Below are 23,914 nucleotides of genomic sequence, written 5' to 3'. Positions count from 1 at the left end.
ATCCTAGCAGGATTCAGACGCGCCAAACCTGCAGATTTCCCAAAGTTGTCAGAAGGGTGCTCCTTTCACTTGCCTGCGGGAAGGGAGAAGGAGTTGGTTTGGTGCGTCTGAATCCCAAACAGCCATAGCAAGTCAGAGGCTTCCCCTTTACTTGTGCCTCTCCCTGAAGCAGCCTTCCTGTTGGTCTCTCAGCCCCCATTCCCCTCCTTGACTTATAGTTACCAGCTGGCCAATGGGGGCAAGCATCACCCCTGACACATCGCCCGGAGACAGGAAGGAAGAGATTTCTTCTTTACTTGCGGGGGGGGGGGGGGGGCTAGCGCGCCTGAATGCCAATCCCCTTGGCATTCATGGGCTAGAGACCATCACCCGACTGACAGAAAGCCAGTAAGAGCCCCCCTGCCCCCTAATTTGCTTCTGTCCAACTGGGTCGGGGGGCGGCTTGTGCGCCTGAACACCAAGGGGCATAAGCCTGTGGGCATTCTGGGGCGCAAGACCCGGGAGACAGGAAGCAAGTCGGAGGCACAAGCAAGTAAGAGGCGCGTGAGACCTGAGTGACAGGAAGCAAGGTAGAGGCTTTCCCTTTATTAAGTGCAAATTTCAGAGGGGCAGCGTATTAGCAGTCAGGAGTCTTTTACTACTGATGAAGTGTGCTTTAGCCGACACATGCGAGAATAAGAACGCTTTAATCATTAAATGCCACTGCCGCAAGAGTCCTGTTTGTTTCGATTTACACAGAAATATCTCTACTGCACCACCCTTGTGCTCAGTAAATAGGTCGTTCAACAGTACTTAAACTGTCGTCGTGGAAATTATGCCCCCTTCTGTCAGGTCTCCTGGTTGCTGTTGTTTCATTCCAAGTAAAGACATCGCAGGCCAAAAATAAAAATCACCCTTCCAGCATAAAAATAAAGTCCCACTTCAAACCAAAAGGCAGGGCGAGAGAGTCTCGATATCTACGGAGCCCCGCCACCTGATCTGGGATTGGTTCTTAGTTCTTCAGGGGCAGAGCTTTCTTCTCTCGCCTATGGGAGTTATCGCGGAAGAGGATGATTGACAGCGCCCAACATGGCGGCGCCCATCGTTATTCCAGATACGGCCAGGTAAGGGGACCCATTGTTCCCCCTTTTTCCTGGAATAAAAACAGGCGCCTCAAAATTAAGTTCGCAGCTGCTGCTTCTTTCACTTGAACAAAATGAGTTGTGATCAGCCTTCACGTAGGTGGCTCCGGCTAAATTGCCATGTGACAATATATTGTTCGTCGAAGATGTGAGCCTTTGCATCAGCTCTGGCGGTTGTTTTTTCGATGCCAGTGCTCAGTATATAGAAATTTAAATGTTATCTGCACTGAAATACAATAGTGGTAAAAATACCAGTCTGGTGATTTGGATCCAGGTATTAAAGTGCAGACTAAAAAATACAGGTCTATATTATGCAGATTTGAGCTGTTTTCTTTTAAAGAGCTAGCAATACACAGAGAGGCTTATCTTCTGCTCTGTTTCTACTCTGAAACTGTGACTATCTATTCTTTTCCAGCGTCAGAAAAGCAGTGTCTTTTATCAACACCATAGACACTGTCAAGTTCTCTCGCCTGCTCTCCCGCATCCTTCAGAAGCTTCATTTAAAGGTTTGCATAGAATCTTCCTTTAGATTAAAAATATTATATTAATTATGGGTAAACTTGTTTTGAAGGCTTGTCTAGTGAGCCAACTAGAGAATGTAGTGATGCTGTTTCTATACAGGAATTGTCTAATCTGTGTTGAATGAAAATAAATTGAAGTATACTGCTCTATAGTTAATCTGATGGCATATTGGGTGAGTTATGGAGATTATTCATATGAACATATGAAGCTGCCTTCTACTGAATCAGACCCTCGGTCCATCAAAGTCAGTACTGTCTACTCAGACTGGCAGTGGCTCTCCAGGGTCTCAAGCTGAGGTTTTCCACGCCTGCTTGCCTGGACCCTTTTTAGTTGGAGATGCCGGGGATTGAACCTGGGACCTTCTGCTTACCAAGCAGATGCTCTACCACTGAGCCACCATCCATCCTCTGTGCAGGCAGAGGATGAATAAAGTAGAATTTGGGAAAAGTCTTTTAGAATATTGTGTGCAGAATCAGGGATATAGGAAGCTTTTACATTTATCTATGGAGCAAAGGTCATGTCAGAGTTCTATGGTGGTTCTTAATTTTGAAATTTCAGTACTGTCATATCAAAGTCAGTGGCCTTAAGCATTCTAAACTTTGTGTTAGAAAATGAACGCTATATATTCTACAAACTTATAAGTAGATCCCTGAATTAGATTTTGTGCTTGCACTTAACTTTTGACTTTGATATAGAAGGTTTGTTTATTTGTTTTAAAAAATACCTGTCTTCCTCGTTTAATGACAGAATTATTTCTTGATCTCCCATAATACTGTAATTCAAGGAACACACAATGAAGTGACACAATAAGTTCAAGACAGTACATTTTTAAACAACAGGTAACTAAATTTTGGAATTTAGTGCTAATGAATGTAATGATGGCAAATATCGCAGGTAGCTTTAAAACAGTAATACACTGATTCATAGAGGATAGGCCTGTCAATGGCTATGAGACCTGATGACTAATAGGGACATTTACGTTAGGTGACAGCATACCAGTAATAATCATATGGCATTGTTTGCAGTATAGACATTGTGTGTGGTATACCAGTAATACAAGAGAAAATCTAGGGAAGAGCTTTGTCTGTGTGCTCTGTTGGGCAGTCATCCAGGGCAAATGGTTGGCCATTTTTTGAAAGAGGTTGCTGGATCAGAGAGACCATTGCTATGATTCAGCAGGTTTCTACATATAGACACATGTGAGGGAAGCAAAAATAGTTAACAAAAATTGTTAATAGTTGGTTTGGTGGTGTAGAGACCTTTGTATAAAGTTGTAGTGTTTGGCCAAAAAAGGTCAAATTACTGGTCATATGTTGGCCAAGTGTTTTTCTAAAACATTGATTTTATTTGGAATGGCACAAGGATTGCTTTAATTGTCAGCCATTTATACCAGGGGTCCCCAACATTTTTGAGCTTGTGGACATCTTTGAAATTCTGATACATAATGATGGGCATAAGCATAAAATGACTGCCATGGGAGATGGAGCTAACTGCAAAGTGTCAGGGAGTCAAATTGTGAATAACTCAAACAGCAACTCTTCAACATTTTAGGCAGAAGCTCTGTTTAACATAATACCTTTTAAAATGAATTTTGTCATACTTTTTTTTTACATATGCACAGCTTTCAGTCGTTCACATAGTGAAGATCCTTGTGCTGTGGTGGCAGCAGCTGCTGTCAAAGCAACATTTTTAAATATCTGCCCAGCCAATCAGATCTCAAATGGCCATTCTAATGCCCCGCTGGGCAAAAGCTCTATCTGGTGCCAGTTGCTTTCTAAAAACACTTGGTAGGCACCAGGAAAGTTATTAGCATTTACCATGGTACCCATGGACACTAGATTGGTGACCCTGGGTTTAGACACTTACGCTAATTACAAAAACAAATTAGTTAACTATTCACATAATAATTTATTATAATAATTCATTACAATGTTTAAGTTAATTTCACTGTTCTGCAATAACAATTTTAGATAAAATGCCTATAGGACTTGGTCTCCAGCCCCCTCACTATCTTTGTCGCTCCCCTCTGGCTTATCTATATCCTTTCAGCTTATCTATATCCTTCTTAAAATGTGGTGCCCAAAACTGAACACAATACTCCAGGTGAGGTCTTACCCAGGGCTGGCGTTGGGTTTTTTGTCACCCCAGGCAATACTCCACCCCCTGCCAAATGGCCCTGTTTGCATGGCTCCTCTTGAGGAGACTTCTGTGCAAACGCCTCCCCGCTTGACCCTCCCATGGCATGGGAAGCTGAGTGGACCAGATCACTCAGCCCTTCCCTGAGTGGGAGGCTCAGGGATGGCGTGAGCAGAGAGTGGGTGCCCTCCCCTGTTGGGAGCTAGAGCCCTAGGCAATTGCCTAGTTTGCTGACTCCTATGTGCCAGCCCTGGTCTTACTAGAGCAGAGTAAAGCGATACCATCACTTCATGTGATCTGAACACTATACTTCTGTTAATACAACCTGATATTGCATTTTCCTTTTTAGCTACTGCATCACACTGTTGATTCATGTTCCGCATACAGTCCACTAAGAGCCCTAGATCCTTTTTGCACAAACTACTTCTAAGACAAGTCTCCCCCATCCTATAACCATGCATTGGATTTTTCCTACCAAAATACAGAACTTTACATTCATCCCGTTAAAATTCATTTTATTGGTTTCAGCCCAGTTTTCCAACCTGGTAACTTTGCAGTTGACTGTAATTTTATTCAGGTACTTTGAGTTTTTGTTAAATGGAAACTTTATTTCAGGGTGAGAGTACTTTTACAGAAGAAGAGGAAGAAAAACTTCAAATTGCCTTCTCAGTGGAGAAGCAGGATCTCCACCTCATCCTTGAAACAATAACATTCATTTTGGAACAGGTATCTTTTCAATACTGCCATACTTTTTAATACTGCCATAGCTTCAACCCATAGTCAGAATCAACGGACACATGTGTTTTAATATCTCAACCATTTTGTTCTAGAGTTGGCAACATTTAGTTATTATAGTGGTTAACAACCCAAACACCTCTGTGTTGCAGAGCTTGGTTCTGTTGAGAACCCCCAGGGTTTTAATAATTGCCATAGAATTATGTTTGAGGACTGCTATGGTATCAGGTTAGAGCATGTCTTGTTGCTTCTCAAAGACAACAAGGCCAAAGGGGTCTCTGAAGTCCAGGGTTGTTAGTCCAAGGTCAGGTTTTCCAGCCGCCAATCAAGGCAGTGTTGGCAATTCAGTGCCTAACATGTAAGCGGTGTGTCCACCCCCAAAAACTCTTGGCAGAGTTTATAGCCACATACCCCAACCATCACACAAACAGCCAGCTTCTCAGGAACAGTTCTGTAAAGACTCATCTTCACTATCAACAGGTAGCTGGTGTCAAGCCAGGAGACATGCACTTTGCCTCCTAGCTGTAACTCTGTTTTCAGCCGCCTTCTGCAATATTCCAAAGATACAGGTGATTCCGGAAGGCTGGGAGTGGTTAACTCACTTTCAACTGCTGAATTATAGCTAAAGGGTGATTCTGAACCAACTTTTGGCTGTAAGTCCTGACATGCTTGTATCTCCTTTTTCTGCTGGTTGGCTTCTGTCTTTATTATACTCTGACTATCAGATGCCAAAATACTTTAGAAGAGACTTACGTGCAAGGAGCAAAAGAAACCTCAATTTTATCTGGATAGCAGACCAGATAATGTAACCAAAGCTGAAGGTGATTCAATGGGGACGTTGTTAATGTTTAAAATAATGTGTTTTAAAAAATTCAATGTATTTTTAAAAATAAAAACAGAGTTTTTGGAATTTGCAGCATTTTAAAAAATGCTTTCCAAACTGAACACTGCCAGAAGTTTAAGTCAGATATCGGACAAGATTTAATTTGAGTTCCCAGAGTCCTCGTATTTAAGCTATTTCCAAAACTGAATTGATCGAATCCTTTCAGTGCCTCATCTACATGGTGTATTGTTTATGGGTCTGTCCCAGGTCTTGTTGACCAGATGTGTGCTAGGAGTTCTGTGTTGAAACATAATTCTCTGGTGCATGGGGATGGCTTAAGCTTTCTAATCCCTGTTTTACAGATTGCAAACCATTCCTGTGAGCTGCTATTTGCCCTGCTGGGGAAACTTGTATGAGCTAATCAGTACAGGTAAGTTTCCCCAGTAGGAAAAATCGTGGCATCCTGGGATTGTTTGGGTCACAAAAATAACACAGAAGAGAATGTTTAAATCCTCTCTGTCTGCATACCATGGTTCTCAACTGAATCAAACCTCTATACATCTGGAAATTAAGCTTGAACATTCAACTCATATTGTACATTTGTCATTGAGACGCAGCATGAACAGCATCTTGTGAATAAACTAGTCTGAATGCAGGTATGCACCTACTTTTAATTAATCTTCCCAAGAGCTATCAGCAATTCACTTTGAAAACCCTTGGTATGTACTTATTACATGCATATATCACATTTTTTCTGTGGAAGGCATGGCGGTATCTGTTTTTGTTCCTTTGAGCACCCACACTCCAGCACTGGCCAGAGTCAAACTTGTTTAGCTTCAGCAAAGTTGCTACATGATGAGTCTTTAGCCACATTCAAGAGCCTTATCAGACAGTCATTTTACAGCACAAGAGGTGTATACTTATCTGTTGCACTGGGTCCAAACATTTTCCTCCAGGAAGCCTGCTGTTATGGTAACATGGATGGTGCCATGTTTTTTTTTCCCTACTGGAAAAGAAAAGCAGCCCTTCTCCAAGGTGGGGCTTCTGTCGGTATTGTGAACAGGCAGGTGGTAGTTGGTCTGTTTTGAATACATTTACAATGGTGTTGATCTGAAACAGGTGAAAACAGGAGGTTGTCCTCTTTGACCACCAGAAAGGCCATGCTGCAGGTCATGTTACTTTCATGAATGAAAACCCCGTAGAATGCTGTAAGAGGGAAGGGAATTTGCTGTTGAGGAAAAAAGCTGGTTGGATCCATGCTAATAATTTCAACTTTGCATGATGAGTAATATATGTTCATCATCTCTTGGTGTGCTTTTCTGGGCTTTGTTTAAAGTGGAATTTACAAAATCATGCTATTATGTATTTGCTTTCTCAGGCTGTATATCACAACTTGAAACCAACTATTCTGCAGCAGCAACTGGAGCATTCCCTTGTGGATCATGATAAAGCCGAAGTGTTTGCCACTATGTGGGCTGCCGCAGGACCAGACATAGTGGAGAAGTTCAGGCAAAGAATTTTGTCATCTCAGAAGGTAATAAGTATTAAAACATATTTAAGGCATTAAGTAGTCAGTGCAACACTTGGAAGTTTTTTAAACTGAGATTGAAGAGACATGCAGGTATATGGTACATTGTAATTGTGAGGCAGACTTGCTAACAGGTTGCCTGGGTGACACATCTGCCTGGACCTTTTTCAGTCAGACCTGGCTTTGGGACCAAGACAGTACTGGTTGCTTTGGTTGATGATCTCTGTTTACATCTAGATAATGGCATGCCTATTCTGTTGATCCTTTTGGATCTATCAGCAGCCTTTGATACAGTTAACCATTTGGTCCTGATTGACCTTTCCCTTGCCTCCCTAGGGTAAGGGGAACTAATTCTGCCAGGGATAATTTTAGAGTGTTGCTATCAGAGAGGAGAGGTCTTCCTGATGAGACTTGAATTATGTGGTGTGACCAGGTTTCTCCAACATTATTTAACATATATATGTATCCTCTTGCTGATAACACTAATTGCAAAGGCTAGTTTTGTGTATGTGTGGGGCTAGTGGCTTGCCATATGTTTGGATGCCCATTTGGAGCTGCTTGGGAGTGTCAGCAAGTGTCAGGAGGTTTGGAGTTGGGTGCCATCAATATGCTGATGACACTCAGCTCTTCCTACTGCTGAATAAGCAACAGGCATCAGGGCTCTCTGAACTATCCCAGTGCCTGGATGCAGTAGTCCAGTGGTTAAGGGGGAACTGGCTGAAGTTGAATCCATCCAAGATGGAGGTCGTGTGGCTAGGAGGACTGAGTTGCTAGCTGGAGGATCACTCCTGAGATTTGATGTTGTCTCGTTGACAGATGTAGACCCTTGGTTGTGGTTGGATTTTGCGCTATCATTGGATAAACAAGTGTCCATGATAGTGTGGTCAGTGTTTTTTCACCTATGCCAGGCCCACCAGCTGGCTCGTGTCTGGGTCAGCCCATGCCACATTGATCCATGCAATGGTTACTTCTGGGTACTGCAATGGTTACTTCTACCCTGTGGAATGCACTCTCAGATGACACCCATGCCCTGCTGGATTCGTTTAGTTTCTGCAGGGCATGCAAAACTAAATTGCTTAGGTTAGCCTTTGGAAGGTAACCATATGTTTGGGCTGTTTTAATAATGGTATGGTGATAGCCATGTATTTTAATACTTTAATGTTAATATTTTATATTTGTTATTTGTTTTTATGTTGTAAGTTGTCACGAGTCATAGATTGAGTGGCAACTAATAAGTCCAATTAAAATGTATAAATAACAGCTAGATATGTGCAAAAGTTTAAAATAACTTGTTAATAATGAAATGCTTATTAGGAGTTGAGAAATATAAAAAATTGTATGTGTGTGTGCTCATGCAGTTAATTTTGAGAGTATAATACATTATGCACACACACAAAAGTCAATGTTCCTTGGCATAATCTTTGGCATTGCAGAGAATCCGCTGATTTCTGCAGCAGACCTATCATGTGAAGCAGATTCTTGGCTTGTACAAGTGAGCACAGCATTAACTATTTCAAATAAGGATGTGAAGCCATTTATGTGAGGACAGAGTTTTGCAGATTTGTATAAGGAGGGGACAGTTACTACAGAAATGAAGAATATAGGAATAGTATGCAATTGAGAATGTAGTCCAGGAACTACATTCTCAATTGCATACTATTGGAGAATGTGGTCCAGTTTGTTGTGCTTACTGACAGAGAACCTTATTTTGCATGGTGCCTCTGATATAAAGGCAGGAGCTTAGGTAGTGTAACCTTCTTCTTGACCAAATCATTGTGTGTGTGCTGAGAGTCTTCATTGTGGGAGATTATTCAAACATACCTGCTTTACCTGTTAGCTGAGAAATCTCCAACACACAGTGGTAATTATGTGATTGTGGCAGCTTGAAAAAAAAAAGCTGTGATAACACTAATTGCAAAGGCTAGTTCACACAAAACAGCACTTTGGTGTATGTGTGGGGCTAGTGGCTTGACATCTGTTTGGATGTCTATGTGAAGCTGCTTGGGAGTGTCAGCAAGCTTTTACTTTTCATGCCATGGACTCTGTGCCACATAAGTTGGAGGGAGCTGGTGGAAGGATACGTCATGCATCTGAATGTTGTATTATGGAGACTTGTGGGAGAGAAGGTAGCCAAGGGAAGGAGGTGTGAAATTAGCAAAGGGAGCCCCCCCCCCCCAAAAAAAAACCATTGGCTGCTTTAACACATGACATATATATGGAAAGGTGTGTGCTCTTGGTAGGAAAGCATGTTCTGAAGCTGGAGGTTGGAATTTCAAATATACCCTCCATTTTCTGAGAGACATTTGCCTTTCTGGATTCATAGTCCCTGAAGGAATCTACCATATAATTTTTGCCATATGTAACATAGTTTGTAGCTGTGTCCAAGGAGCTGCACATTTTTGATTGGACATATCAGTTACTAGTTAACGGTGGCTGTGTCAGTAGTTAATATAAATTAAAATCTCTGTGTGCCATTCAGGGTTGGGGAGGTATTTTCTGTTGGTAGCTGCCCTGAAATTAATTGGAAGAAGCTCAAAGCACAAGTGTTTATATTAACAGCTTGATTAGAAGCATGGCTAATGCCAGAAGCAGCAGAACTATTAGAAGTGACTCCAGTGCCAAGATTTAATGTAAAGATGGATATTGGAATTTATTTTGTTATGCTCCTCTAGTAAAGTGACCTGATCGATAGCTAATTATAAGACAGATCAATAAGATATGTATATTTCTCATGCCTTAGCTTTGTGACTGCACCTTTTTCATTTGGTAGTTAGTGATACTGCTGTATCAGTATTAATGGCTGCAAAAAGGCTGTACATATTTTTGATGCTGGCAAGACATGCGCTGGATCCAGAGAACTATGATTTCTTGATCTCTAATTGCAGAACAGATCCTTCCTGTCTGCCTCTCTTCTTACAAAACCTCTACTATATGGTCCCAAAAGCTGCTTGAGAGCTCCTTAGGAGCTCTGTGAGCTATATTGTCGCAAGCTGTAAACTGAGTGGGAAATCCATTAAGGCAAGGGAGCACGTGTGCATGATTTCCATGAAAGTGCCTCCTTTTTTTATTCAAGAACACCTGAAGATCCAACTCTGTAATTTCTGACCAGTGCAAATAAGGTTGATATATTGAACAAAACAGAAGGTCGGTGAATAAAACCTTGTTTTCCAGGTGTTCTAATTATACTTCATACCCTAAAGTGGCATAGTTTTACCTACAGTTTTCCTGGACATTGTTCTCTTTCTTTGGATTCAAATGCTGCAGTCTTGAAACTCAGTCCCAACTGTGCAAATGTCCAAGCACTGGAAACCAAAGTCAGTTCTGGGAGTGGTATACCAGTGTGAGCTGATTGTATAAGCACCAAAGCTGCTATAACTGGTCTGAGCCATTACAACCACTTAAAGCTCAGCATAGATCCTATTGCGCAAACCTTTCTGTAGTTGATCACATGCAGCAGTTTGGCAGTTGCTCACATCCACTAGGTCAAGCAGTCTTCCATTTTCCTTGTATGGCTGGAATGTGTTGGAGTTTGGTTGTCTTCTGCTGGCTGTTGAAAAAAAGATTCAGTCAGTGCAATGACTTTCTTGATCTCATCATAACCTGCCCCTTCTGGGAAATATAAAAAACAAAGCACAATTACTTCATTTCCCTAAATGACCCTAAAAGTCAGGGACCAATGTACCCATGGGACCACCTCTCCTGGTACATCTCCCAGAGAAGTTATACTCAGTACAACATCTACTGGAAGCCCCTGCCCAAAGTGTCCAGCTGTCCTCAACCAGAGCCATGGCTTTTTTGGCCCTGGCTCCAACTTGGTGGAACTCTTTGCCAAATGACATCAGGGCTCTGTGGGGTTTGTTATGGTACCGCAGGGCCTGCAAGGCAGAGATGTTTTGCCAACGGTATGGTTGAGGATAGGAACTTTAAAAAAAAAATCAGCAATTTTGACGTATTAGCTGCCTTCTCATTACCCCCATCCTCCATCAGGGCTCAAATTTGCATTGTATCACTATTTTGGTCTAGGCTTCTTTGCATAATCTTCTTCGTGGTCTCTGTGGCATCACACTGATGGGATATAGGCGCCCGCGCCAATCACGATCGGTATTCTTGAAAGCTGCGGATTTCCATGCCCCAGGCCCAGTGCGCATGCGCAGAAGCCCCACCGCGCATGCCCACAGGGACCGGAGCGGACATCCCGGCAGTTCTCTTCTGACTGCCGCTTGGATCAGTCGATCTTTCGCTATGGTCGGTAGAAATCTTTCTTGTTAGTTGCGATTTGACTATTCAGAGTATAAAGACTTTATAGGTATTTTTCTTACTTTTTGGGAGTGAGGAAGGTGGAGAACTTTTGATAATTTTTCTTCAGGTTTTCCCCTTTCCCGCCCTTTCCCCTCCTCCCCTCGCATGGAAAAGCGTTGGGGATTTTTCAAAAGGTGTACGGACTGCGGGAGCAAAACTGCCCCCCCCCCCCGACGGGCACGCTCTTTGCCTACTCTGTTTGGGAGAGACTCACATCCCTGACGCGTGTGCGCACTACGCAAAGTTTTCGTGGCAGACTAAAAAGAACCGGGCGGGCCGCCTAGCAGCAGTGCTAATGGAACGGGCGCTGTCTCCCAAGAAGACGTCGACGGCAATACACAAGCCGTCGACATCGGAGTTGATCGATACCGACAGAACCCCTACCGACGCCGGTCGCCCCACAAAAGGAATGGGCTCGGCATCTAAGTCGGACTCCTCCACTCCTGTAAAAAGGCCAAGGGAGGAGAAGGGAGCGCAGTCGGAAGCGAAAAGGAAGAAGTTAGACAAGCCAAAACATAGGGCTACTGCATCTTCGCTCCCGACTTCATCGGAATCGGCGACAACGGTACCACCGCTGAAGCTCTTCGCTTCTACCCACCGCCGACCAAGCCCTCCGATGTTAGCCTCAATGTCTACACAGATCACTATCTCATCAGACTCTGATCGCGATCTGGAACTGACTCAACGCTCGGGGGCAGAAGATAGCCCACCTGAAATCCACACGGTGGAAGACACCCTTCGATCCCGTACCCCCCTTCGAGATCGATCAATCAGCCCTTGTCATCAGCGATCCCGCAGCCCTCATAGAGGACGCTCTCCTATGTCTCGGCACCGATCTAGAAGCCTCAGGCGCGACTACTCCGGAAGCCCGCAAAGAGGTCGTTCCAAGAGCCCTCGACGTCGACGCCGATGTCACTAATAACATGTCACTAATAACACCGGTCAAGATGCAGGACAGGAACCTGGAAGTGACCGACAGGCTGCTTCAGCGTGCCGCTGCGCCGGCCCCCTGGGCCCCACAATGATGGGACCGATGCCACAGGGACGGGCTCGAAACACTCTATAACCCCTCAAAAGAACAGCAGTCTAGCTCGCTTCCCCCGAGCCCTGCCGCCATAAGCCTCAAGGGGGCTCATTTTGCGGCATCTCCCGGCGGGAGGGTGGCACCCGCACGGGACACATATCAAATGAAAGAGGGGGCGCAGGGCTATCAGAAACAGCCGGCGGAGGGAGTCGGGAGACCACTCCACTGGGGGATCCACACCCCGAAAGTGATGAAGGTGGCGCAGATAGAGCCAACAGAGCCAACAGGACAAAATAAATAGGCTGCATTATGCAGCACAGTTGAGAAAGTGCCTTATCCCATATACTGATGAAGTAAATACAGGATCTGAGAACAAAATTGCACTAGAAGACACAAACACAAAGCTCCCTTACACTGAATCAGTGCTTGGGTCCACCAAAGTCAGTATTGTCACATAAGAGAAGCCCTGTTGGATCAGGCCAGTGGCCCCTCCAGTCCAACACTCTGCGTCACATAATAACATAAGAGAAGCCCTGTTGGATCAGGCCAGTGGCCCATCCAGTCCAACACTCTGCATCACATAACAACATAAGAGAAGCCCTGTTGGATCAGGCCAGTGGCCCATCCAGTCCAACACTCTGCATCACATAACAACATAAGAGAAGCCCTGTTGGATCGGGCCAGTGGCCCATCCAGTCCAACACTCTGCGTCACATAACAACATAAGAGAAGCCCTGCTGGATCAGGCCAGTGGCCCATCCAGTCCAACACTCTGCATCACATAACAACATAAGAGAAGCCCTGTTGGATCAGGCCAGTGGCCCATCCAGTCCAACACTCTGCGTCACATAAGAACATAAGAGAAGCCCTGTTGGATCAGGCCAGTGGCCCATCCAGTCCAACACTCTGCGTCACATAAGAACATAAGAGAAGCCCTGTTGGATCAGGCCAGTGGCCCATCCAGTCCAACACTCTGCATCACATAAGAACATAAGAGAAGCCCTGTTGGATCAGGCCAGTGGCCCATCCAGTCCAACACTCTGCGTCACATAAGAACATAAGAGAAGCCCTGTTGGATCAGGCCAGTGGCCCATCCAGTCCAACACTCTGCATCACATAACAACATAAGGAGGGAGGGAGGGAAGGAAGGAAGGAAGGGAGAAAGGGAAGAAGGGAAGAAAGGAAGAAGGGAGGGAAGGAAGGAAGGGAGGGAAGGGAGGGAGGAAGGAAGGAAGGGAGGGAAGGAAGGAAGGAAGGAAGGAAGGAAGGAGGGAAGGAAGGAAGGAAGGGGGAGGGAGGGAAGGAAGGAAGGAAGGAAGGAAGGAAGGAAGGAAGAAAGGAAGGAAGGAAGGGAGGGAGGGAGGGAGGAGGGAGGGAAGAAAGGAAGGCCGCCCCCCCCGCTTTCGGCCCCCTTACCTTATTCCAGGGCGGCGGATCCAGCGGCGGCGGCGGCGGGGAGTCCTCCGGCGGCGGCCTCGCGGCGAGGGAGGGAGGGAGCTGCCGGGGCTGGCCTCTGGAGGCCTCCAGGGACCAGCGCCGGCTGCTCCGTGGCTTCCCCGCGGCCTCCGCTGGTCCCTGGAGGCCCTCCAGAGACTCTGGAGGGCCTCCAGGGACCAGCGGAGGCCGCGGGGAAGCCTTCGCTGGCCGGCGCTGGTCCCGGAAGGCCTTCCAGAGCCTCTGGAAGGCCTTCCGGGACCAGCGCCGGGTGCCCCGCGGCTTCCCCGCGGCCTCCGCTGGTCCCTGGAGGCCCTCCAGAGACTCTGGAGGGCCTCCAGGGACCAGCGGAGGCCGCGGGGAAGCCTTCGCTGGCCGGCGCTGGTCCCCGAAGGCCTTCCAGAGCCTCTGGAAGGCCTTCCGGGACCAGCGCCGGGTGCCCCGCGGCTTCCCCGCGGCCTCCGCTGGTCCCTGGAGGCCCTCCAGAGACTCTGGAGGGCCTCCAGGGACCAGCGGAGGCCGCGGGGAAGCCTTCGCTGGCCGGCGCTGGTCCCGGAAGGCCTTCCAGAGCCTCTGGAAGGCCTTCCGGGACCAGCGCCGGGTGCCCCGCGGCTTCCCCGCGGCCTCCGCTGGTCCCTGGAGGCCCTCCAGAGACTCTGGAGGGCCTCCAGGGACCAGCGGAGGCCGCGGGGAAGCCTTCGCTGGCCGGCGCTGGTCCCCGAAGGCCTTCCAGAGGCTCTGGAAGGCCTTCCGGGACCAGCGCCGGGTGCCCCGCGGCTTCCCCGCGGCCTCCGCTGGTCCCTGGAGGCCCTCCAGAGACTCTGGAGGGCCTCCAGGGACCAGCGGAGGCCGCGGGGAAGCCTTCGCTGGCCGGCGCTGGTCCCGGAAGGCCTTCCAGAGCCTCTGGAAGGCCTTCCGGGACCAGCGCCGGGTGCCCCGCGGCTTCCCCGCGGCCTCCGCTGGTCCCTGGAGGCCCTCCAGAGACTCTGGAGGGCCTCCAGGGACCAGCGGAGGCCGCGGGGAAGCCTTCGCTGGCCGGCGCTGGTCCCCGAAGGCCTTCCAGAGGCTCTGGAAGGCCTTCCGGGACCAGCGCCGGGTGCCCCGCGGCCTCTCCGCGGCCTCCGCTGGTCGCTGGAGGCCCTCCAGAGTCTCTGGAGGGCTTCCAGCGACCAGCGGAGGCCACGGAGAGGCCTCCACCACTGCTGCCGGGCCCCGCGCGCGGGCGGGGAAGGCGGGGAGTGAGGGTGGGAGCGTCCCTGCGCGTGCGCAGGGGCCCTGCGCAGGCGCAGGGACGCTCCCTCCCTCACTCCCCGCCTTCCCCGCCCGCGCCCGCGGCCCACCGGCTCCGGGGCTGCCTAAACCGGGACCTTTAATGGTCCCGGTATAGGCAGCCCGGGATCCGGGATTGGGTGGCCAGATCCGGGAATGTCCCGGGAGACCGGGACGGTCTGGCCACCCTAGGTTTGCTGTTGGACTTTTGCCCAGTTCTCAATGGATCATCTACTTACTAGTTGATTTCTGAATTGTGTTAGGCCAGTTGGGTTTTGGTTGGACCCAAAAGGCTGCTAATGTTGAGATTTCATTTTCAGGGTTACTTAACACATATACTTTGATGACATATGGTGAATGTGCTCTAGTTTGTAAATTCAAAAGCCTTTGGTCTGTCATGAGATTCTAATCAATGAAAGTAGACTGTGCAACACTGAAGGTAGCTCATTGCTCTTTTAATGCTATCAGGTAGCAAATTGTGTAATTATAGTAAGCCTAATGGGCATGAAAATCGTTTTTGTTAAACTATCCTTAGAATATGTTCCTGTTAAACACATGTTTATTATCCTGCAAAACCAAAACAGATAAAGTACATTTGCTCATTTGGAAGATCCAAGTTTCTTTCCTTGTTTCTCAGCGTGTCTTAAGTAACCCACTTCTCTATTTCTATATGCCTTGTCCCATTTTATTGTAGTCATATATCATAGATCTAAGTAGTCAAAATAGAAAGAACTCTATTATACTCAATCTTCCTTTCAATAAAATAAATAGGTAAGCCAAGCTGATGCCCTCCGGCAGCATATGGTACATTAATAAAAAAAAATTCTTAAAGCATACTCAGCTGCTAGAAATGGGGGAAAATCCAGTTGAATTGGAAAAATAAGACTGTTCAATATATGAAAAGGTTGCCTGCTTTTTCCTTTGTTTGCAAACCCAATTGATCTGCTGTATGGTTTGCATGATGGATCCAGCACTTCTACAGTTCTGTAATGTTAAGTAATCTAAAATGTGTCCCATATTTGTGTTCTCACTACAAATGCGGTATAATAATCAGCCCACCAACCCCCCTCTCAAACATAGTTGTGAAGGAAGCTGTGATACAGCACATGTTCTCTGATATAATGACATCGGAGTATAGTATGGGTTGGATGTGACAGGAAAGGAACTGCCACTTTGGCTAATCTCATACACTTGAAGTCCTTCCAAAATGACTGCCAGCTGAGCAGAAGTGAAATGCTTGTGCCACGTGTAAGAAAAAAATTAGTTTTGTGTTGGTTGGAATTGTTTTGTTCTGTAAAGAGGAAAAGGTTTTGTGGAGGCTTGTTTGAAGAGCTAGTTATCATTGATCTGGCTGTGTCTTAAAGGATGTTTTTGTAAGCTTAGGACACTGTGTTAACAGATGTTTGTCCCAGCATGTAATACACTCAGTTACTACACAATGTCTGTTCCAATGGTGATTCTGTATTTGAAATATAAACCCACTTGAAATAACAGGAATCCAGATAGCAGATGATGACAGGAAGCTGTTCCTGCAAGTGAGTTCCTGTCCTCAGATGACCATTCTGTCCATGGTGTCCCTGTCTGTATAGAAAGCAGATGTACTTTTAAACAGAGGTTGTAATGCTAGTAGGTCAAAGGATTCCTTGCCTAATAGATGACTGATAGATGAATTCCCTGAAACTGTATATTTAGTATTAAAATACATATTTATTCATTCTGCCTCAAAACTTTTGAGAACAATCCCCCCCCTGCTTGAGGCTTTAAATATATCTTGATGTATAGTGTTTAAATGGGTTTACCATATGGTGTTCCTGTTTGATTTTCCCAGGGGAAGTCACACATTCAAAGAAAAGTGACATATACAATAAAATGTTTATAAATAAGTCAACTTTTAAATAAATAGAACTGTGTGGCTGTTAGGACCCAATGGGCTTGTCAGATGGGAGAGGTTGCATTCAGATGGCAAACTTGACTACGAGTTAAGTTAAAATATGCATGGGTTGTTGCTGAGCTTGACTGTGTGCCTCCCTCCTTGTTCTCTTATAAAGTGCAGCAAAGGAACTCAAGTTTGAAATTAACTCCAGCTACCTGCTACATACACAGGTTAACTAGGTTTAGTGTGTCCTTGCTACCTGTGGTTATCCTATGCATCTGCATTTGTATGCATCTTCCTTTCTTGCAGTCTGTGCGTGATGGGAGAAAAGGAGGAAGTGAAGCACACAAGTGAACCAAGCAAGATGCTGAGTTTGTTCCCATTTTAGTTTAACTGTACTTGTATGCATGCAGCTTGTGGGAGGATTCCAGTCTATGTGAGTCTAGCTCACATAATTTGTCACGATACAAATTGTAGTGCACAGAAAGGACCCAGATACGCTGAGCCAGTGGTATCTCTGATTATGTGAAGGAGGGATGCCATTGGTACAGTAGATCTTGGTATCTTTGGCAATTCCTGTCTACAGGATTGATAATATCCTATTGGAAATAGGGTTTCATTCACTTCTGCATACCAACACCTGAAACTTTACAATAATAAAATGAAGGATATATTGGCAGATATGAACAGTTCAGCCCCACTTGCAGAAAACCCTAGGAAGTTCTGTTTTCTGCAAACATTGCAATAATAGCAGTTTTGTGATGCCCTCCTAAAAATGGAAGTACCACTGGAGGAAAGCTATTTACATCTTTGTGTAGACTTTGCAGTTTTGCTTTTGAGCTTGAACTTTAATCAGTTCAAGGAGGAGCAGCTCTTTGATATTACACTGTTACTCTAGCTAACAAAACTATCTAACAATTCAGGACTCTATAAATTTATTTTTGTGGTGCTGTTGTCAGGCATGATTGAACACATTTAGGGAGTGTAGATCAGCTTGTTCAAGATTTTCACAAAATGATTTCTCAAGCACAGGAAGCTGTTCAGAGAAGTAAGAATGACAAAAAATTGTCAAAACTGCCATTTCTTTCACAGTCACCAGGCTGCCCTTTACTGACTCCATTCACTAAGTAGTCATCATAACTGAAATAATGTATTGTCTTATTGGTACCTTTTGGTTGGTACACCTTACTGTAATATACATTTGTATATTATAGCTTGAGACAGTTGGATGGCAGCTTAACCTTCAGATGGCTCAATCTACCCAAGCGAAACAAAAGTCTCCTCAAGCTGTATTAGAACTTGGAGTGATCAATCAAGATTTAAAGGTAAGAAGGTTTTCTCGCATGTCCTTTACTTAATTCTCTTTGCTGTAGATGATCAGGCTTGTCTGGTTCTCAGGTTCCAAAAATATACAATAAATGGCTTATTCATTTATAGAACATAGTAGTGTTGCATTCGGAAATTGGATGGAAATTGTACTGTAAGTGGAATCTGTTTCCCATTTTTGTGTGAAATTATTATAATTCAGCATCCATCTTCCTCTCGTAAACACGGAAGGTGATCCAGAGCCCTGAAATATGAGGTTTGTTTAATTATTGCTAGGAGAGCCAGTTTGGTGTAGTGGTTAAGTGTGCAGACTCTTATCTGGGAGAACCGGGTTTGATTCCCCACTCCTCCACTTGCACCTGCTAGCATGGCCTTGGGTCAGCCATAGCTCTGGCAGAGGTTGTCCTTGAAAGGGCAGCTGCTGTGAGAGCCCTCTCCAGCCCCACCCACCTCACAGGGTGTCTGTTGTGGGGGAGGAAGGTAAAGGAGATTGTGAGCCGCTCTGAGACTCTTCGGAGTGGAGGGCGGGATATAAATCCAATATCATCATCATCATCATATGGGCACACCTTCAGATTTGTCAGTGACTGTAATTGTAGCAGCGATCTAGTGGAACTGTCTGCATGCAACCATGTACACAGCTGGGTCTTTATTAGTTGGGTCTTTATTAGTTTTTGTGTTTTGCTCTCACAGCATCCACAGTAAATAAACAATCTGCTTACTAAGCTTAGGTTTTAGGTAGTCCAGTTACTTTCTACCCCATTCTTCCCAGAAGACAGTTACCTACAGTTCAAAAAGCCATATATGTTTACCCTGCACCAGTTCCACTCTGATGGTTGAATGCTAGCTCAAATACTTCAGTTTTGTTTGCTTCTCATTTGACTCCAGTTACGCAGACGATAACTTGCTATTTAATATTTTCAGCTAGTTTTTAAAATGTGTGAACAAGTTGTTCAAAAATCTTTACATTGTGTAGTCCTTTCTTTGCCAGTGCATTGAGTCCTGATTTTGAAAACTGTATTTCAGTTGTATGCAAATACTAATGAGTAACATATATAAACTATAGCTTGACTTTTAACAAAACCTACTGAAACAAAATTGGATCATACAGATATTTTTATAAAAGTATATGCCTTATAAACAAACTTATTTCTTTTGAGAAGCCTATGTAAACTTGATCCAGGTATTTCCTCCCTTCCAACTTTTTCTTCTAATCTGGCTTCCCCATATTATTTTATCTTCCTCTGTTTTAGCTTCCCCATATTATTTTATCTTCCTCTGTTTTAGCTGTGGGACTATATTTGTTGTTGTATGGGAAAGCATCAATTTGAGAAATAGGGCTTTAGGGTACAGTGTCTGAATATTTAAACATTGACCTAAATGTGTATGTTTGCATTGGCTCACCAGGGGGCAGTAGAGCTCTTTCAAGTATCTGCATTTCTGTTTAATTTTTTTTCTCATAACATTATTGAATCAATTGTGAAACATGTTGAAAGAACCTGTGTTTACCTTTCTAATCTGCATACAACAGTAGGTGAAACAGAACTTTATCTGCTCATTTTTTTAAAAATCAGTATACAAATGAAACTGATCCTGAGTATATGTTAATGACTTTAATCACAGAAATAGTTTTGTACTAGTTTGTGTTCCCTAATTCATTTTTGTTCACAAACCAGAGTTTGATAAAACATTAAATGTTCTAAATTTTCTTGTGAGAGATATATTTGTAAAGAGAACTTATGCTAATTTAAGGAACCCCAGCAGACTGCAAAACTAAGAGGCCTTTTTAGCTTAGACACCTGAAAAAAAGCCTTAGTAGTCAAAATATACAAACTGGGAATATATTTCCATTTTAATCTTATTCCAGGATGTAAATAAAGAAGATCATAAAGGAGAGCCTTGTGTGCAGCTTGGAGTTTTGTGAACTGTGTTTGCCACAATGTTTCCTATTACAAAAAAGATAAGCAGTTGTTTAGTTTGAAGAGCAGATTGTTTCTTTGGCAGTGGGAATTTTGCAAAGCTAATTGCTTTTGTTGTGCTGTGTTTTTTGGGGTCCTCTTTTGGATTATAGTCATAGAACTAAGTGCTGAGAACTGAGGTGCAGATTCTGGGATTTTGTGTGGAGGTTTTTGCTTGCTATATTTGAAATATATTTGAAATAAATTTGAAATATATTTGAAATATTCAAAAATGGAAGCAGAGTGAAAGGGTAATGTTGTTAAGTGTCAGTATATCAGAAATTCAAGGACCTTCTCTTCTCTGCCTTCTTCCCAGTTGTTTTCCCTGTGGTCCATTTCTCCATAGGGAGATCCCACCAATTTTGGGGCCACTGATACCTTTCCTAGGCATACGGAACATGGATGTCTACCTTCTGATGTCTTTCTGACATGTGGTAAATTTTGTTTCATAGCACAGGAAACTCATTGAGGGGGAAAGTGCAGGTTTCTATACTGATGCCTGTATGCTGGCCATAGTGAGACAAATAGCAGCTCTGTAGAACCAATTTAGGTCATTGAAATGATATAAGAGTGGGGGTGGGGGGAAAGAAATGATATGAGAGTGGAAAGAATTAATCCCCTCTCACTATTTTCTCAACTGAAATAAACTCCCTCCTCCACCATCTATGTATCTGTATGTTTTTAGAAAAAAAATGTTGGGAGGTCTATTCACAGTACTCTTAGGTTTCTTCTGGTTTGGCCTTCGCTGAGAAAAATACTGATTCCTGTAGAAGAATTAATTGTCTATACTGGCTTTAAGTTTGCCCTGGAGTGGTTGAGGATGGAAACAGTAGTCCTAACTTTGCGTAATGAATTGCTATTGTCTGATCCATTACTTGAAAAATTAAGTGTTAAAAATATGTTTTGTTGGAAAATCGAAATGCTTGACCAGTATTGATCTATAACTATGAAATGAAGGGGATATAATGAAACAAATGAATTGTACTGAACAAACTAACTGGTTAAGATTAATGCTCTTGTATTGCAACTGTTCAGTTGTTATGCTAGATTTTAAGTTGGCCTCATGTGTCAACTGGATATGTGCATTCAAAATTAAAGTGTTTTAACTGGAGGAAATGTAGCTATCTGATTGTGAGCTGATGAACTGAGAGAAATTTTGGTAAATTCATTTCAGATCTTTTCTGATAGAAATAAATATTATAAAATAAATACCCCTCCCATTTCTTTGGATTATGTTTAATCTGTCTTTCCCCAGGATGCTACCATGAAATCGCCTTGACAACAAGGGATAATTTATCTTATAGTAAATTGGATTGCATTCTGGTTGCAAATGGTGCTTTATTTGTGAGAAGAATTTCAAATTGGAGATAAGTTAGGGCTGTGTAATATAAACATTTAAGTATTACATTTAAATCTTCTTTTAGCTTTTTTTTGCCTAATGTTTTTGCTGTTAAAAATATTACTGTTTAACAGTTTCCCAGCTGCACAGAATTTTGTTACACACTAAAATGACATGAATTTAGTGTAAATAGACCTTTGAAACAGTATTGTATTAGACTTAATGTAGGAACTGCCAGGTATTATCTCTTGTGGGAACAATTAGCTGTTACAGTGGCAGTTTGCTAATGAAGTAATTAAAGGGTTAATTTTCAATACCTACTGATATTAAGGTAGCCTCTATCTAGAAAAGAGAGTATGCTGCTATGCTTTACTCATGCAGTAGGCTACTAGGAACAGACTACTAATGTAGGGTGCAGCATCATATTTTATAGCATGAAAGAATCTGAATCTTGGGTGTTGTGCTTTGCATTTTTTTTTGGGGGGGGGGGAAATAAACCTCGTTCTCTTGACTCCTAGCCATTCATGTAAGGAATTGCTTCCTTTCTCAATAACTTTCTGGGTTCAAAGCTTCTTGTTTCTAAGTTTCTGTATTTTGAGCAGCCGAACTTTGCTATATTTTATCTCCACATGTATAATGTAGCCAAACAGAACCTTCATCCTCTGAACGATTTTGTTAATCTCTCTACCATTTTTATTTAAAAATTCTCTTCAGCTTGAGAACATAAAACTGTCAGAAATAGAATCCGGCAGAAGGTTTTTGTGAACTTGTGAAAACAATTTTTGCTGAAGACCTCTGAATCCTCCTCATGCTGTTCCAGAGGGTCCCCTATTCCACATGAGTGACATTTGGGGTGGATGTTTTGGATTGCAGCAGGAGGAGGAAGTGGGGAAGTCCTACTTTGCTGATTTCCTTCAGTGGAACCAGCACTAGATCCAAGCCGGTAACTCTTGGATATTGCCTGTTCAGATTATAATTTAGCAATGTACTACAGTCAGTCTTCCATGGTCAATTAGCTCTTAACTACTGTACCCAGAGAGACCTGATAGAAGATTAAATCCATCATGTTCAAGTTGCATTCATTTCACTTGTAGGATACTCTCACACAAATTCTTTCATTTGAATGTTGGTTTTGTAGCAGCAAAGAAATGATAGGTGTAGAGTTTCACACTGCAGTGTAGTATGAGAGCTGATTAAGGTCACTGATGTGTAGTGGGATAAGGTATCATACTAGACCTGGGAATGACCCATTCTGCCATGGAAGCTTGCTGGGATGATCTTGGGCCTGCCACACACTTAGCCTATTCTACCTTGCAGAGTTATTGTGATGGTAAAATGGAGGAGAGAATGATATAAACTGTTATTGGGCGTGAGGGACTAGGGTTGCCAAGTCCAATTAAAGAAAAATCTGGGGACTTTGGGGGTGGAGCCAGGAGACATTGGGGGTGGAGCCAAGAACAAGGATGTGACAAGCATAATTGAACTCCAAGGGAGTTCTTGCCATCACATTTAAAGAGACAGCACACCTTTTAAAATGCCTTTCTTCCATAGGAAATAATTAAGGATAGGGGCACCATATTTTGGGGCTCATAGAATTGGACCCTCTGGACCAATCGTTTTGAAACTTGGGGGGTATTTTGGGGAGAGGCACTAGATGCTATACTAAAAATTTGGTGCCTCTACCTCAAAAAATAGCCCCCCCCAGAGCCCCCAATACCCACAGATCAATTTCCTATTATTCCCTATGGGAATCATTCTCCATAGGGAATAATAGAGTGCCTAGTAGACATTTCCCTCCCCCGCCCACGCTTTCTAAAGGGGGGAGAGGGCCTCCAAACTAGGGAATCCCCTGCCCCCTCCCTCTCACACACACACACACTTACCAGATCTTCCTCCGGACAACTCTACTTCCTGTGAAAACGAAAGCAAAGAAAGGGAGGGGCCGTTCTCAGAAGCTCTTTCTGCTTCCTACTTCCTGCCCAGCCTTAAAGGGGCAGACATTTTGCAAACGGCTCAGGAGCTCTACAACATGAAGCCTAAAGGTATGTTCTCCCCCCCCCTCCACCCCCACCCCCACTTCCAGAGTTTTGAAGAGTGGGAGATGAGGCTGCGAACCCAGAAGTCTCCCGCCAGAGCGGGAGGTTTGGGAAGCCTATGAGGGACACTTCCCTGTACTCACTGGCCTGAGTGGGTATAATAGGGAACCCTGTGAGTTCAGTGATGGGGGCCCTGCCTAGTGGTAGTGCCACGGTTCAGGAGTATCTGGATGTTAACCTTGAAGTGGTAGCTCTCAGCATGGTGCAGCTCCCCAGCAGGAATATATTGCCCTGGTAGCCTGTCCACCAGTGGAACAGGGGGTGGGAAGAACTGAGGGGAAAAGTTTGTTGAGAGCTAGTAGCACATTCCCTCTGTCTTCAGAGTGTGGAAGATCCAAGCCTCTTGTGAATAGAGTGCAGCCTTGCATTTAAAAGGAAGCTTCAGCTCTTACCATGGAGGATTTTTCCAGAGCCTTCTCTAGCATCTTCTG

The 23,914-nt window shown here is 44.3% G+C and overlaps 1 protein-coding gene across 2 annotated transcripts in view; it reads left to right on the top strand.

Moving 5' to 3' along the window:
* The first annotated feature begins 247 nt into the window (after window positions 1-247).
* Window positions 248-23,914, top strand: part of COMMD10 (COMM domain containing 10) — a 109,657-nt gene continuing 85,990 nt past the window's right edge. Inside the window, exons 1-5 of one of the 2 annotated variants that reach the window (XM_060235564.1) lie at window positions 248-1,103; window positions 1,537-1,627; window positions 4,395-4,505; window positions 6,716-6,871; window positions 17,979-18,089. In XM_060235564.1, the coding sequence (XP_060091547.1) occupies window positions 1,069-1,103; window positions 1,537-1,627; window positions 4,395-4,505; window positions 6,716-6,871; window positions 17,979-18,089 (504 nt within the window). In that variant the 5' untranslated portion in view covers window positions 248-1,068. The remainder of the gene's footprint in view (window positions 1,104-1,536; window positions 1,628-4,394; window positions 4,506-6,715; window positions 6,872-17,978; window positions 18,090-23,914) is intronic. The other variant, XM_060235565.1, reaches the window with a different exon arrangement.

Source organism: Heteronotia binoei, chromosome 4, assembly GCF_032191835.1.
Source record: "Heteronotia binoei isolate CCM8104 ecotype False Entrance Well chromosome 4, APGP_CSIRO_Hbin_v1, whole genome shotgun sequence".
In the NCBI taxonomy this organism is placed as follows: domain Eukaryota; kingdom Metazoa; phylum Chordata; class Lepidosauria; order Squamata; family Gekkonidae; genus Heteronotia; species Heteronotia binoei.
This window is presented reverse-complemented; position numbering and strand designations above follow the sequence as displayed.